The sequence below is a fragment of the Passer domesticus genome, chromosome 5, assembly GCF_036417665.1.
Source record: "Passer domesticus isolate bPasDom1 chromosome 5, bPasDom1.hap1, whole genome shotgun sequence".
Classification (NCBI taxonomy): Eukaryota; Metazoa; Chordata; class Aves; order Passeriformes; family Passeridae; genus Passer; species Passer domesticus.
The window spans coordinates 72,798,470-72,813,634 of NC_087478.1; the positions used below are offsets into that span (position 1 = coordinate 72,798,470).

General features: G+C 39.3%; 1 protein-coding gene across 4 annotated transcripts in view; it reads left to right on the top strand.

Moving 5' to 3' along the window:
- MYBPC1 (myosin binding protein C1) overlaps positions 1–15,165 on the top strand; it is a 70,320-nt gene that overhangs the window by 41,875 nt on the left and 13,280 nt on the right. For 3 of the 4 annotated variants that reach the window (XM_064421021.1, XM_064421020.1, XM_064421023.1), the window contains 14 exons: positions 1,286–1,410; positions 2,114–2,219; positions 2,521–2,687; positions 3,325–3,487; positions 4,236–4,342; positions 5,627–5,760; positions 6,837–6,993; positions 7,495–7,599; positions 8,223–8,411; positions 9,034–9,168; positions 9,241–9,321; positions 12,675–12,743; positions 13,832–13,999; positions 14,472–14,560. In XM_064421021.1, the coding sequence (XP_064277091.1) occupies positions 1,286–1,410; positions 2,114–2,219; positions 2,521–2,687; positions 3,325–3,487; positions 4,236–4,342; positions 5,627–5,760; positions 6,837–6,993; positions 7,495–7,599; positions 8,223–8,411; positions 9,034–9,168; positions 9,241–9,321; positions 12,675–12,743; positions 13,832–13,999; positions 14,472–14,560 (1,795 nt within the window). The remainder of the gene's footprint in view (positions 1–1,285; positions 1,411–2,113; positions 2,220–2,520; positions 2,688–3,324; positions 3,488–4,235; positions 4,343–5,626; positions 5,761–6,836; positions 6,994–7,494; positions 7,600–8,222; positions 8,412–9,033; positions 9,169–9,240; positions 9,322–12,674; positions 12,744–13,831; positions 14,000–14,471; positions 14,561–15,165) is intronic. The other variant, XM_064421022.1, reaches the window with a different exon arrangement.

Consider the following 15,165-nt stretch of genomic DNA (forward strand, 5'->3'; position numbering starts at 1 on the left):
CTGCCACTAAATAAATCACTTGTCCTTGTTCCTGTGTCTGGAGGTGGACACAATCTTTCTACAACAATTTTGTGCTAAGAGCAGAGATTTTACATCACAAACTTACCCAGCTGGCTCATAAACCCCAGGAAAAAGGGGTGTGAGTTTTGTCTCATCTTCCACTACTCTGTTAACATCAGTCATGAGCAACAGGTCTAGTGCACACAAGCCTCTTCACCTGTCCCACCTGAACATTGGTTTATTTTCTGGCTTTTCCTAGAATGCAGGTGCAGACATTGGAGTTCATGTAGACCAGTGCCTGGAAGTTGAGCCAAGTCCTTCTCGTGGGCACAACCAGCTCTTACAACCCAGTGCAGAAAACCCCATTCCTCAGGCAGACACACCTGGGGAAGATGTGCATAACAATATAATGTTTCTCAAAAGTTTCCCAGCAGCACAAAGTCCTAGACAATTTTTCCTCTGACCAGTTAAAAAATATAGTGATTTTAAAAAAAGCCTTTTTACAGAAATGAGGCAGATTTCCTTCATTCTGTTGAAATCAGGAAAGGATTTTGGTTAAAATTAATGTTTGACAAAAAAATGGATAAGAGTAACCTTTTCTTTAGCCCCTATATCTGGCATGATCAATTCAGAGGTGCTCTGCAGGCAGCTCTATGGACCTCCCCAGCAGGAGGGGCTGGATTGAGTGCTCCAGTGCATTTCCACCAGGCAGCTGAAGCAGCTGTCAGATGCTAATGAGCTTTGGTCATTACAAACCTGGAGCAGATCTAAACTGGTGACATAAAGGTGAAAGGCTCCCTATCCCATTACCAAAACCCCATATCCCATTACTGATATCTTGTGCCATCTGGCCTACCAATAATATTAACCTCTTAACTTTGGCTATTATTACACTTCACAAAAATGTTGGAATGAGTGATGGTGTCCTCTTACTGGTTATTTTCAGCTTTACTCATCTAGAGTTTCAGACTCCATTTTATTTGCCATCATTTGACTCCAGCTTCTTTTTTTTGTTTTTAATTTCTTCTTTTCATATCACCCAGACCTGGGATCTTGGAACAAGCCAGAACCAGTTCATTGTCACTCTACACTACAGCTCTTTTTTTTGCTAGAAGTCCATGACATCTCTGTTGAAACTTGGAAATTCCTTCCAAGAACAATTTTCTCAGTACTTTGTAAAGCCCCATATTTTTGCCTCTAAAAATCCCTACAGCACTTTCTACATAAAACAAAAGGGGTCCAGAAGTTTTGCTAATGTGCCTTTGCTGCATTCCTACCCAAACAGATACATTTTTGAGCACAAAGGAAACCAGCGAATTTTATTCATCAATAACTGCACGATGACGGACGATGCTCGCTATTACGTAACAGCTGGTGATGAGAAATGCTCCACAGAACTGTTTGTGAGAGGTAACTATGTCAGCTTGATGCTGTTTCACCTGCCCTAAATTTGTGTGGCTTCTTTGGCTGCAACAGAAATTATCAGGGAGGATCTGGTTTGGTGTATTTTAGAATTTGCATTAGCAGCTGTTAGGATCACTTGGCATTTCTGTGATCCCTGGCCTTTTTTTTTTTTCTCATCCTGTAGTTAGCAGCTTAGTGAAAACCCTGAAATGGGGATACACTCAACTTGGTGTTGTGCATTGGATCCAGTGGGGCTGTGGTGCCCTTCAAAATTTTAAGCCATTTTGGGACCTGTGTGTCATAGCACTGGCTTCTCCTAACACCACACTTGGTACCTGAGGACTCTGATATTGTCCAAGTGCCCTCAGATCAGGCTTTCTGGGAGCCAGGTTTCATTCCATTTGCACTGACTTGAGGGAAGATTTTAACAACATTTACGAATGGGAGGCCGTATCTTCATTCTCTTTGCTACTATGGTGTTGATTACCAAAGCAAAACAAGTATTAATAGGAAGAAATGTTCCTTTTATTGAGCAAATTTCCTACTAGCATTTTTAACATCTGATTTAAGGCAGAAAAGGCTGCACTGATACTCATATTAGAACTTGAAAGAACTTGAAAAATACTGCCTTCTACAGCATGATTTAGAAAATCTCTTTTGCTAGGTTTTCCCTCTCAGATTGTAAATATATCATTTCTTCTTTCCAAAGATCCTCCAATTTTGGTGACCAAAGGCCTGGAGGACACCAGCACCTATGTTGGTGAACGAGTAGAGCTGAGCTGTGAAGTGTCTGAGGATGATGCAAATGTGAAATGGTAAGACATGCTTTGAACAGCTTCCATGAAAATAAAACCCAGAACCTTTTAATCGTGGGCAAAAATGTGGGCAGCTTTTCCTAAACCAGTAAACCTGAAAATTGTTAAGAAAATCTCAATAAAACCTTATTCAAAAGTGTAGCAACACCAAAAATACCTTTATACATTAATGGATGAGTTTGTTTAACCTTTTCTAGTGCCTTACACTCTTGTAAAGTCTCCTCTGGGAGTTTCAGTCTATGGAAGTCTTACTTGCACAGGACTTCCTTTGGAAAAATAAAAATTCTTTCCTTTCCATTAGGTTTAGAAATGGCGTAGAGCTTTCCAACGATCCTAAATCTCGGTATCGAATTAAGGTTGAGGGTAAAAAACACACTTTGGTCATAGAGGAAGCTGCCAAAAATGACACTGCAACTTACTCAGTAATGACAACAGGAGGGCAATCAGAAGCCAAGCTTTCAGTTGACTGTGAGTATCATCCACCTTGTTCTCAAATTCATATGCCACAGTGTGCTGGCACTCAGAAATTAACAATTTTCTTGCCTTTCCCTGGGGACTGAAAAGGAGATTTAACTTCCATAGCAATTTTTTTGTTGTGAATCTCCAGAATGGTGACTTCCCTTTAGAACCTATTTCCAGCACCAGGCCTTGAACTAGTTCTGCTTGTTAACTTCCTGTCACACCATTAATATGGAAAACAAAGCAATCCATCTAAGGGTACAACAGGCCAACAAAGTGAATTTTCAAGGGAAGTATCTGCTTTTCTTCAGTCCTTTGAGGTTTTCACAGGAAAGCCAAACCTAGGCCCAAGCACATGACTGTGTAGTCCTCTCAGCTTTGTTTGTGCAGTATCTCTTTAAAGTGCTTGGGTCTTTAAACAAAATTTATCTGATCCATGCTCTGAAGTTATCTAGAATAATTATGCAATTATTATTATGCATAAATGTACATTTTTATTTGTAATACTCACGCCATTCTTGACTATTTTGTACAAATTGGCACCCTGACCAATTCATGCTGTTTTATCATTAAGTTGAAAATTACCCCCCCACGGTTACTGAGCTCCATCATCTTTCTTTAATGCATCTGCTTCTGTGTTCCTAAGTGAGACCTCTGAAGATATCACTTGCACTAGAAGACCAGACTGTGAGGCTGGGACAGGAAATCCACTTGAAGTGTGAGATATCTGAGAATGTGGAAGGGAAATGGTACAAAAACGGGCAGCTGATTGAAGCTAGTGACCGTGTAAAGCTTTACCACAAAGGAAGGTGAGCCTGTTGGGTAGTGACGTGGCTTTGGGTGGAATGGCACTGTGGAGTTGTGCCAGTATGTGGGTTACCTCACTAAAAATTAAGTCGAACCTCTGTCCCTCAAGACATATTTATTTGTCATTTTAAAAGCCATGTCTCCTTGCTTCCTTATGTAATCTTATTTTGTGTATTTTGGCTGTGGAGGACAATAATCAAATCCTGGATCCACCTAAGTTCAAGCTGTTGATTTTTCTTGCCATTACTACTGTTGTTGGTATGGAATATTAAGTAGAAAAAGAAAATTATTGTTAGACATTATTAAAATATACAATTCCTTTTATCTTCCCTTTCTATGCCTCTTTGCTCCTGTTTGTATCAACTCACAAAGAAGGTCCAACAAAAGTCAGAATATTCCCACAATGGGATCACCTAGACATTTTTTCTTGAACAACCAAATTGCAATTGAATGACAGCAGCATAGAATCCCTGTGAAAAAGATATTACACTCCTGTATTTTCCTTGTTCCATGTTCAAAAAAACAATGTTAGAATTGATTACTTTATTTGGTGGTTGTCTCAGTAATATTTTGTACAAAGCACACAGTATTTAATCACCTAAACTAACACTAAGCAACAAGTAAAGGATTTTTAGTCAGTAATTTTACTCACTTTCACATATTTCTTAAAATTTTCACAGACTTTTCCTTTTAGCTTCAAGCAGTCTTCAAACATAATTTACACAGACTTCTTTCTCAATTCGTTTACAGAATCCACAGATTTGTTATACCAGTTTCTGCTGTTGATGATGAGGGTGAATACATGTTTGTGCCAGATGCCTACAACATCAATATTCCATGCAAAGTACACATTGTGGGTAAGTAGACTGCACAGTGACCTGCACAGAACATATTTCTGTGACCTCTGTAAATTAAAAGCTGTGTGAAATCCCATGACCACAACCACTTTGTATCCTCTGAGCAGGCATCCACCAGAGAAAACAGACCTGCAGCTTTGGCAAAGTGCAGTTGAGCTGCTGGAGGGTTCTTTGCCTGGGCTCAGGATCTGCTCATAGTTTATGTGCTGGGAAGAGCTCCTGGGGGAGGCTTCTTGAGGCTGAGCTCCTAAAGCTAAACAGCTAAACCACTATGAAGAGTTTGTGTAAAAAACCTGCTTCTCAGATATATATATATATATAAATATATATATATATATATATATATGCACTTCTCAGATATACACTGCTGTCTTTAAGAATTGGCTTGTTAACATTGCAAAATGTGTTTTGATAAGAGAGGCATAGAATAAGCACACATTTACCTATTCATTAAAAACAATAAATGCTATCTAGAGGGAAAAATTGTTCTTCCCAGCTTTGATTCATTCAGCAAAGCAGGAGGCTTGTTAGTGATCCCAGTCCTTCAAAAATAAAACAGGGCATTGACTATTCCCACAGCAATGCCTCACCAGCATCTGGCTGCAACCAGCAACTTGGAAGTCGAAAGGAGAGCAATATAAATGACCAAAGTTTTAGAAAACATGTTTTTTAATTTAAACTGGGAGATGTGGGATATCACTTATTACAAAAAGTGTTGGTGGGATTTAGAGAGAATGAAAAGGGAAGTGCTACTAGAGGGGAATGATGCAAATTGTTATATTTCTAGTATGTTAAAAAAAGTTGCAAGAGGACATTAATCAGTTGTTCTCCATACACATAGTGTATAACAAAAGCGATAAGTTTGTTTTCAGAAAAGGATTAGGGTTTATAAATTTTTAAATTGTAAGGACAGTGAAGGCTGAAGTGCGGTTAAATGTGCCATAAAAAAGCCCACAACTAAAATTCTCAAGAGCCACTTAGAGAAAACCGCTCTCAGAAGTTACCTGAACATACATAATTCTGCCTCAGGGAAACAGTTGTGTGTTTTTTCATATTGTCTTTTTATTCCAAACTGTATATGATGCCATTTCTTCTTCATCAGGCAACTATTTTCTTAAATATATTTTTCTTCACAACTTTTCTTTAAAACAAAATTCAGTTGCTTAAAACCACCAAGAAAATAAAACATAGAGCATGTTTCTGTGTGTTGCAGACCTGTGCCAGGTCACTGAGCTCTCAGAGCAGCAGCTACATGTCTAACTTGGACAATCTCTCCTTTTTCAGATCCTCCTAAACTTCACCTGGATGGTCTTGGGGAAAACAACACTGTGACAGTAGTGGCAGGAAACAAACTACGACTTGAGATCCCCATCACTGGTGAACCACCTCCAAAAGTCTTTTGGAGTAGAGGCGACAAGGTATGTTGTCATTGTAGATGTTTCTTTAGCTTAACCAGGACCCTTTTTCTTCAAAAAATAACCTTTAGCCTTTTATTTATTTTAATGGCAGAAAATAAGGGGGAGATGCCTTGTATTTAAAATTGCTCATTGCTCAGAAAAGAAGGGTAAAACAGATAAATATTATTTCATATCTTTTGAGTCTTTTTAAATAAAGCTTGAAATTAATAAGGAAAAAAAATATGGGTTCACTATAAAAAATAGTAGAGGAGAAGGATATATTGGATGCAGAAGAAAAGTTGTGAAAATTTACCAAACAGCTACTTCTTCTATACATTCAATGCCCAGAATGGCTGCCAGGTTTTGGCAGTAAGCCATGATATGGTCTTGTTTTGGAAAATGAATGATAAATTTGAATAGAGTTCAAGCCTCAAATGAAACAATAGGCTGGGCAATTGGGGTCTTGCATCTAGTGTCTTAAAGAAGAACTTTTGCTTAGATCAATCCCTGGCTGTGTAAATACAAAAAATAATAGTTTTTCACATTTAAATTTTCATTGCACAATGTAGAAGCTGGGACATTTTACCACTAGTGCATTCATCAAACCTATATTGTCCAATCGGTGACCACTATTTTTCAAATATTAATTGTAGTGTCACCACTGCGGTCCTGTCCAAACAGGGAATTATTATGGAGAGCTCCTACTCCAAAATATGTGACAGCATTTGAAATCTGTGAGGAGAAACTACTGACACAACCACTCTGAGTTTAAAGTGAATCTGCCTTTTGGAAGAATCAGCTATTCTTTTTCCATCAAATTAATGATATGTGGTGGCAAAAGTGTGTTCTACCTTGAAGGAGAAGCCTAGTGACTCATTCTTTGTGATGCAATGGCTTAATTGAGTAGTAAACAATTACCAAGTTTTACTTATTTTGGTTATTTTGTCATTTTTCTCATCATTAGGTGACTACAATGATGACGTTTGGTGTGGAGCTTTTTTACAGCTTTTGTTGAAGTGACTACTTTTGATTTTTGAGTATTTTGATTCTCAAATCCAGTAAATATGACCTTTTCCTCTGCTCTCTGTGGTTCCTAGATGGTCACAGACAGTGGAAGAATTCGGGCAGAATCGTACCCAGACAGCAGCTGCCTGGTCATTGATGCAGCTGAGAGGGAGGACTCGGGTCCTTTCAGAATTACCTTAAAGAACGAGGCTGGAGAGGACACAGCCCTAATCAACATTAAAGTGGTTGGTAAGTCATGTGAAACAGAGCCCATGAGCCATGTCTTTTATCTCTGGTGTAGAGTCTCGGGAAACTCCCATTTTCCTGGTTTTCCCCACTGCCAGGTGTGGAATTGGGATGCAAGGGTAATAAGGCTGGGTGTTACTGAAGGGAGTAGGAGCTTGGAAGGGATTTAAGTAGGAGTTGATTATTGCTGCTGCCAGTGGCTAAACTTCTCTGATTGCCTCAGGCTGTCCTTATCCCTCCACTCTCCCTGTGGCTGTGGGCCCTGTCTTGGCACATGCCCTCGGGAGCCTCTCAAGTGTCTCGACCATGCAGAAGACCTTGGCATTCATCCATTCCTAACCACCAGCCAGGATCCACTAAATTTCATTTTCCCTGCTCTCTCTCCTCATTAGGAATTCCTTTTGCACCTCAAAAACTATTTAGATTTGTTTCTTACTTGACATTTTTAATTTCAACTTATGCAAAAAGATTTTTTTTAAAATAATATTTCCTTTGTTACAACAGATGTTCCTGATCCTCCTCAGGCACCAAATGTGACTGAGGTGGGTGAAGACTGGTGTATTATGACGTGGGAACCTCCAGCAAATGATGGTGGATCACCCATTCTAGGTACATACTTTTTTTGGTGGTGACTCTCTAATACAGACAAAAGAAGCAAACACCGAATAGTGGATACAACAGGATCAGAGTATAGCTCAGGCCCTGGAAAGTGGTGCTGGGAACATCCAGTAGCTAGAAAGTTCTACCTATTCTGACTTTATCAAATATCTCTTTTTTCTAATGCTTTGAGATTTGTCATTTTCTATCTTGTTATATTATCATGTTCCCTACTTGAAAGACAACCTCTTATAAAATCAAACTTGGCATTTTTATTATCCTCTTTGTGTTAGAAGAAATTTCAGAAACAATTTACTGAGTAAAATGGAATATCTTTTAATATACCAAACCAAGAGGAAATCTAGAGGGGCCCAGAGGTCAGTAGAACCAGGCCCTTTTCATTCTGAACTAAACACAACAGTCTTCTAAGTCCAAAAAAAGCTCTTATATGGCTATGAAAGAAGATTGGTGACTCTCAGATAGCTTGCAATGAGGAAAAATATTACTCTGAAGCGAGAAGGGAATATTGAGGTGTATCCTGGTAAAAAACTGTCACTGGGCAGTCAAAAAATAAACCTTGTATTACTGACCTTTATGCCATCACTTATTATGATAAAATCTTTTCTGGTCAAAAGGATATTTCATTGAGAGGAAAAAGAAACAAAGCTCCAGGTGGATGAGGCTGAATTTTGAACTGTGTAAGGAAACAACTTTTGAGCCAAAGAAAATGATTGAAGGTGTTGCTTATGAGGTCCGTGTGTTTGCTGTCAATGCCATCGGCATGTCCAAGCCAAGCATGCCTTCCAAGTCCTTTGTTCCTTTAGGTAAGTAACCAAAAGCAGAGATAGGTATGCATTTACAAAATAGCCATTAATATGTTATTACAATCACCTAATTATATAATTTTTTATTAGTGTGACAGCTAGAAGGCTTTGCCATTCCCACAGTGACAGGCTGAGTGGCCTTTTCATATAAAGAAACAGATTTTCAAACTATTGTGACAACCACAAGTGCCTGTAAAAGAAAGGTGTCTTTTTCTGTAGATCAGCAAAGATTTCTCCCTTGCTCAGCAGCACCCCCAGAATGCAGAGGAGGAGGAAGGAGGGGGCTGTTACAGCTCCAGCAGAGCTGTGACACAGCCAGGACATACCTGCTGAGGTGGAATACACTGCTCCCAACTTCTCTGCTTACCAGCCACAGCTGCTTGTCCTTCTCTCTCCTCAGCAGGAGGAATTTGTCTCTGGCTCAGGATGTGAGCATATATGGGATGAGGTAGCTGCCTTCTCCTAGCGTGGTCCTAACAGGGGAAGACATGCCAGGGATGGTGGAAAATCATCCTGGTAGGCAGGATAGCCTGTCACCTGTGATACCAAACCAGAGAAACACAGACCATAAACATAAACCTCGCATGGTAACAGTGTTCTGCCTTCTCCTTGCCTCCTTCAGCTGTTACCAGCCCCCCAACCATGCTGGCAGTGGACAGCGTGACCGACACCTCGGTGACAATGAAGTGGAGGCCCCCAGACCAGATTGGGGCGGCAGGGCTGGACGGCTACGTGGTGGAATACTGCTTTGAAGGAAGTAAGTGAGAACACCCGGGGTACCTGACTCACAGTGAAAGTGGGTGAGACTTTCTCCATTTTTTCTCTGCAGGTATCAGGTGCTCTGGCTGTCAGGCAGAGACTAATCAGGCAGAAAACCTCAAGGAGCAGGGTTTTGTTCAGGCTTCCTTTGGTTTGTATTCCAGATGCCACCCACTGACTGTGATTCAACATATCTTTCACTTGATTTGAAATCCAAATCAGAATCTATATAATCTGTTGTAATGTACCAAGTACCATGCTAATAACTCCCCTCTTTCAGATGCTAAATGAGAGTTAGGGTAGTGAAGAGTTCATTGGTGGATGAAGGCATAGGAAATAATGGCTACAAGTGTGGCCCAAAATATGTTCAGGTTGGCTGGGTTTTAGGGACAGGAGGTCTGCAGTGTGGTAATCCCTATGTTGACCAATTACCAACTTCAAGTGCCAGCTGCCAACACTGAGAACAGCCTCTCCAATAGTTCCTGCAGAAGTCATCTAGGCATGCAAGTCCATGTCTAGATATTTAATTTCTCCAACATTTCAGGGCAGTTTTGGGGATCTGTAATTACCTCAATCTAAGACAAAAATATATAAGAACTGAAGGAGGAAGATAAAGAGAGTGTATTAACTTTTTAGAGTAAAATAAGAAGGAACAGGGAAATACAAATGATATTTTACAACTAAGAGTCTTTTGGTGATCAAGCAGCAGGAACTTAGTATTTTCCAGCAGATTTTCTTCTGAACTGGCATCAAATGAAGCCTATTTTCAAAAAGTCAAATCCACCAGCAGCCAGGTAAGTATCAGATAGCCTGGAGTGGTATGTGCCATACCCAGCCTCTGTGGACCAACAACACCAACTGCAGCAATGTTGTGGACGTGGATGAAGGGCACACAGTTATCTTCAGCTCATCTGCTGTTGCTCTTAACTGTGCAGTAAATCAAGCAAGAGGTTGAACACCTTTGTTCACTAAGGCATTTATCTCAATGAAAGCTTTTCATGAACACAGTCTGTAGCCTGGAGACAAAAGGTAGAGGACAGAACGTGTCATTCATGCTGTCACATGTTTCAGATTCAGGAAATCCAGGAAAACAGTAGGTCATAAGCGTGGTCAGGTGCCACGGCATCAGAGTGCACTCAGGTCTCTCTCAGGCGAGTGGGAGAGGCTGTGAAGAACCACCACTGGCTTTTCTCAGGAGCACTCAGCATCTTGTAGTGTTGAGATGAATATCTTTAAGGAGCAGGACTGCAAGAAGCTCCGAGACCCGGAGGAGAGTACCAGAAGGCAGACACAGCTGGAATGGTAGGAAGGGTTTTCCTTGTGTATTGGGAGGGAGCTGCGGGAACAGCTCAGAGTCAGTAAGCATGCAGTCTTCCATCAGGACACAGTGTTCTTACTTTGCTTCCTCTGCACAGGCCAGGTGTAGGGGAATATTAAGGGGACTGTCAATGTGAGGACTTCAGTGTATGCTGTATATTATGCTTTGTGTAGCATTGGGTAGAATGGAAGGGAAAGTTAAAAGTCCTTGACATTAGAGTATGTGATATCCAAATCAAGTGATAACAAAGGATGAGAAATACAGACAGGTTAATTCAAAGTATGGCTTTGAAAAGCAATCTTCTAAATCTGACTTTAAAGGGCTGTTGGACAAAAGAACATTGTATACTTGTTAAATGGAACAAATTCTTTACTTTTTTTTCAGATAGGTTTTAAACACATGAAGATACAACAAAATGGCAGCCAAGTCTGTCATTTTACTGTTACCCACCTCAGTTAAAATACAATGGGTACAATGTATTTTACATAGTTTTGAGTGTTTATGTATATATATATATACCTCCTATATATGCATATACATCTATATATACACAATTGACATTATGTATATATGTTATGAAAATGCTTAGGAAGAAGCAAGATAAGTAGAAAATGCCAATTTTAAAATACCAATTTTAAAATACCAATTTTAAAAGTCATGTTATTGGATTACTCATCTTTTTCTCTCTGTTCACTTGTTTTTACCTTTCTTGCAATATCTTAGTGCCTCTTTTTTCTCAGCCCTGTTCTGCCTCAAACTAATTTTTTTCTGTAATGTTTAATAACTCTTTTTAATTTCAAGATACTTTTTATGACTGTCTATATTCATTCTGCTCCTTTTTTCTCATAGTTATCTGTTTGTAAACTCATCTCTATTTACATTCTCCATTCTTTCATTGTTGTCACTGAAGTAGTTTTCAAGAGGGCTTTTTAGAGTCTTCCTTAACATTGCAATCATTAGGAGAAATCACAAGCTGACAATAGGAAGACAAAATATACATATAGATAATTCAGAATAATATATCATAAACGTTGTTTTGGCTTTGCAAAACTGGTATTTCCCTTTAGTCAGAACAACATAACTTGATCAGCATGGTGGATTCTTGGAGTCCTTCACTATGTACCACTCCATGCATGTTACTGAACTGGAGTGTCATCATGACTATCCTGATCCAGCATTGCATCGCTGTGAATAACATGAATATAGAATATAATTGTATATATATATATATAGAGAGAGAGAGAGAGAGAGAGAGACCTCCCCAGGCCTAGTTTGCAATATCCAGCTTTGGCCCTCTTGCTGTGGAGATGTGGAGCAGACCAAATCCTGCTGACATAGGAGTCAGTCCCTAGTAAAGCATGCTGCTGACTGGTTCTTGTGGAGCATTTGGAGGGCAGCCTGGGGAGAACAGCCTGAGTGCTCCTCATGACAGTATGTTTGTCTGCTTGTAACAGGCTGTTGTACCTGCAGATGATCTGTTTTTATAGCCAGTAAATAAGTGCTTCAGAGAGTTTCTGTTGGCTGAGACCTTTGCTCATCCAGGACCATGCAAAAATGCTAGAATAGTATTTTTATTATCCTGAAAATAGCCAGCTCCATGATTACAGGAAATCCAGGACAGTGATAACTTTGTTCAAGAAATAAAGCCTTAGGGTTTACATTATATCTGTCATCATCCATGGGTCTGGTCTTCTTTAATCTTCTATCTATGTTACCCTTAGCTAAATGTGTTCTTTTCCTGTTTCCTCCAAGTTTTTTTTCAAGATCTCTTTCTTTCTGTCTCTTACTCAGAATTTATCTCTCATTTTCTTATCTCTTCTACAATGTGTTTTCTTCTCCTTCTACACTTTTTCTCATCATCATTTTGTTTCATTTCTCTCTTCCAAGTGTTCTTTCGTCTCTTTCTTTTCATATTTCTAGGGCTATTCTGGGGCCCAAAAAATTCAAAGAACTTTATATCCTTCTCTTCTTTCATCCTCTATCTTTCCTGTGGGCATCACATATAATTGTTCTGTGATCTAGATCCCCTCTTTCCATCTCTTTTCTCCCTGCAGTCTCCCTAAATATGGGTTCTCTAAATCTGTAAAGCCCAGCATCTATCTTTGCATACTTACTAACAGGAATTGCTAACCACTGACAAAATGCTCCATCTGTGTGAAAGTGGGTGTCTCTGATTAATTTTAAAGATGGATTCTCTCAAGGTATATCGACAGATCTCTCTGACGAATTGGGGGAGCCACCTTTTAACCTGGAAGGTACAGTATTCCACAAAGGATATGTCTTCTTTAATGAAAGAAAAACTCTCTTCATAAAAGTAAAGATAAATTCCTAACAGTGAATTTTAGGGGCAACAGTGGAACTATGGAATTTTCTGTAGTATAGGTGTAAGGGGAGGAGGAGATACTTGGGAAACAGACATTGATTGAAATCCTTTTCTGATTGAAGGAAAACTTAATTCCTAGAATTAAGACACTCAGTTATGAAAAGGTGCCACAGCACTACGCTCTAGCTCTGCAGGGCTCTCCATTCATAACAGTTCTCTGTCTTCTGTGCCCATTTCATAGTGCTGGCTTTACATGATGTGGGAAGTTTTGATCCTGCTTGCTAGTTCATAAACCTGGCTCCTGTGCCCAGGAGCCAGCAGTGTTAGGGCAGGATGTGCTGGGAGGATGAGAAAGTATGGTTTGTAATGGAAGCTGTTTGAAAGACTGTACTCTTATGATCACTCCATGAATTTCGTGCGACCACCTGGGGGTAGGATTAAAAATCCAAGAATGCTGTAATTATGTGAATAATTCTGACACAGCCTTCCTTTTTTTAAAGGCATGAGGAGAGATGGCATTTCACTGCAATGTAAACATTCTGTGTTTCCTTTATTTCTCAGTTATACTTTCAAAGGTACTCAGTACTGGTTGAAATTAATTGCAAAACCCATTTCTCTTCAAGGAAGCTGTTAAAGCAATGATCAGTGCCTTTGCAAATATATTCTTTGTCCCCCTTGTTTTATTCTAGCTGAATTTAAAAATCTAAACATTTTTGTCTCTGGTACACTTAAATTATAGAGATATTCTAATAACATTCATATAATTATAGAAATATATATAAATATATGAATATACAAATACATAATCAGCAGAAAGTCTTTAGGGTTTGAAACACTCTTCTTACTTATGAAAATGAATCTACATTGTGTTATATCATAATTAGAAAAACAAAATAGAATTATTCATTAGAATCTAAAAAATCTATTACTGTTCTGTAATTTTCCTCGTCCATGCTGTGGATCTATTTATAATTCCCTGTTCTTTGGATTTGTCCTCCTCCCCTCACTTCCCTAAACCAGCTGATGAATGGATCGTGGCTAACCCAGAGCTGACAGACAAAACAAAGTTTACCATCAATGGCCTTCCGACTGGCTCGAAAATCCTTGTGAGAGTAAAAGCTGTGAATGCTGCTGGAGAAAGTGAGCCCAAGTACCACCCACAGCCTATTTTAGTCAAGGAAGTGATAGGTAAGATCCTGCTGCCTACACTTACCCACAAATACACACGGTTTCCATACTAATACCTGGGGGTTTTTAAGGCTAATATTTACTTGTTATTGTAACTGATTATATGGCCTTACAAAGCCATTGTGTGGTGGCTAGAAATCATGAAACCATCTTTGAAGAATTCACAATATTGCTTCATTTCTGAGCCTTTATTTCTCAATTTTTCAGGGCAATTTTCTGCAGAACTTGATCCTGATGGTACTTTTTAAAGTTCCTCTAAGCTTCCCACCTAGTCCTACCATTGTAGCATTTGGTGTTATAAAAGCTGATGGTGTCCTGAATGCAAGACTGGGGGACCAAGAGATTTCAGATACCTCACGTATTAGTCACTTCTGGGAATTTTAGACCACACTGTCTCCTTTTTATACTGATGCACACCAGTGCTGCCTCAGTTAGAAGAGAAGTGCTTAACACAAGCTTTTGTTTTGTTCAGAACCTCCAAAGATTCGTCTACCAAGACACTTAAAACAAACCTATACTCGAAGAGTTGGAGAAACTGTGAATCTTGTTATTCCTTTCCAGGTAAGAGCTGAAAATACTGACAGGAAAATTCCTTTTACCTTTCTTTCTTTTTTTTTTTTTTTTTTAATCATACTTCTGCTTTTTAACTGATTTCTCAGTAACTTTGGCTAGTCAGCTAACTGAAGCACATGTGGAAGTACTCTGAAGAGGTGCTTGAGAGCTTTTGGTTCAACATCTCAAATTATGTTCAGCCAAGCAATGAATTGGGTAACTTGCTCAGACAGACTGATTGGTCATCTGTCATCCAAAGGACATTTACAAATTTTCACAGCAGACATTGCACATGAGACAATTGCACAAGGCAAAGGGGTTGCACTGGAAGCAGTTAAATATGGGTATCAAGAGTGGAACAGTAGCATTTAATAACTTCCTTGTCATGAGAGAGGAAAAGTGAGGGGAAGAGCAGGCAGACTGCAGATGTTAAATCCTTGAGATCACAACTGTAATATGACTATTTCTAAAATATGCAGCATGTTTTCCCACAGCAAGTGTTAACCTTCATTCCTAAACCTTTTAAACAGCACCAGAATTACGGCAGAATTCATTTCTATTTCTTGTCTGCACATCCACAGATACTGGATGGGCATAACTCAGCTTCACAGAGG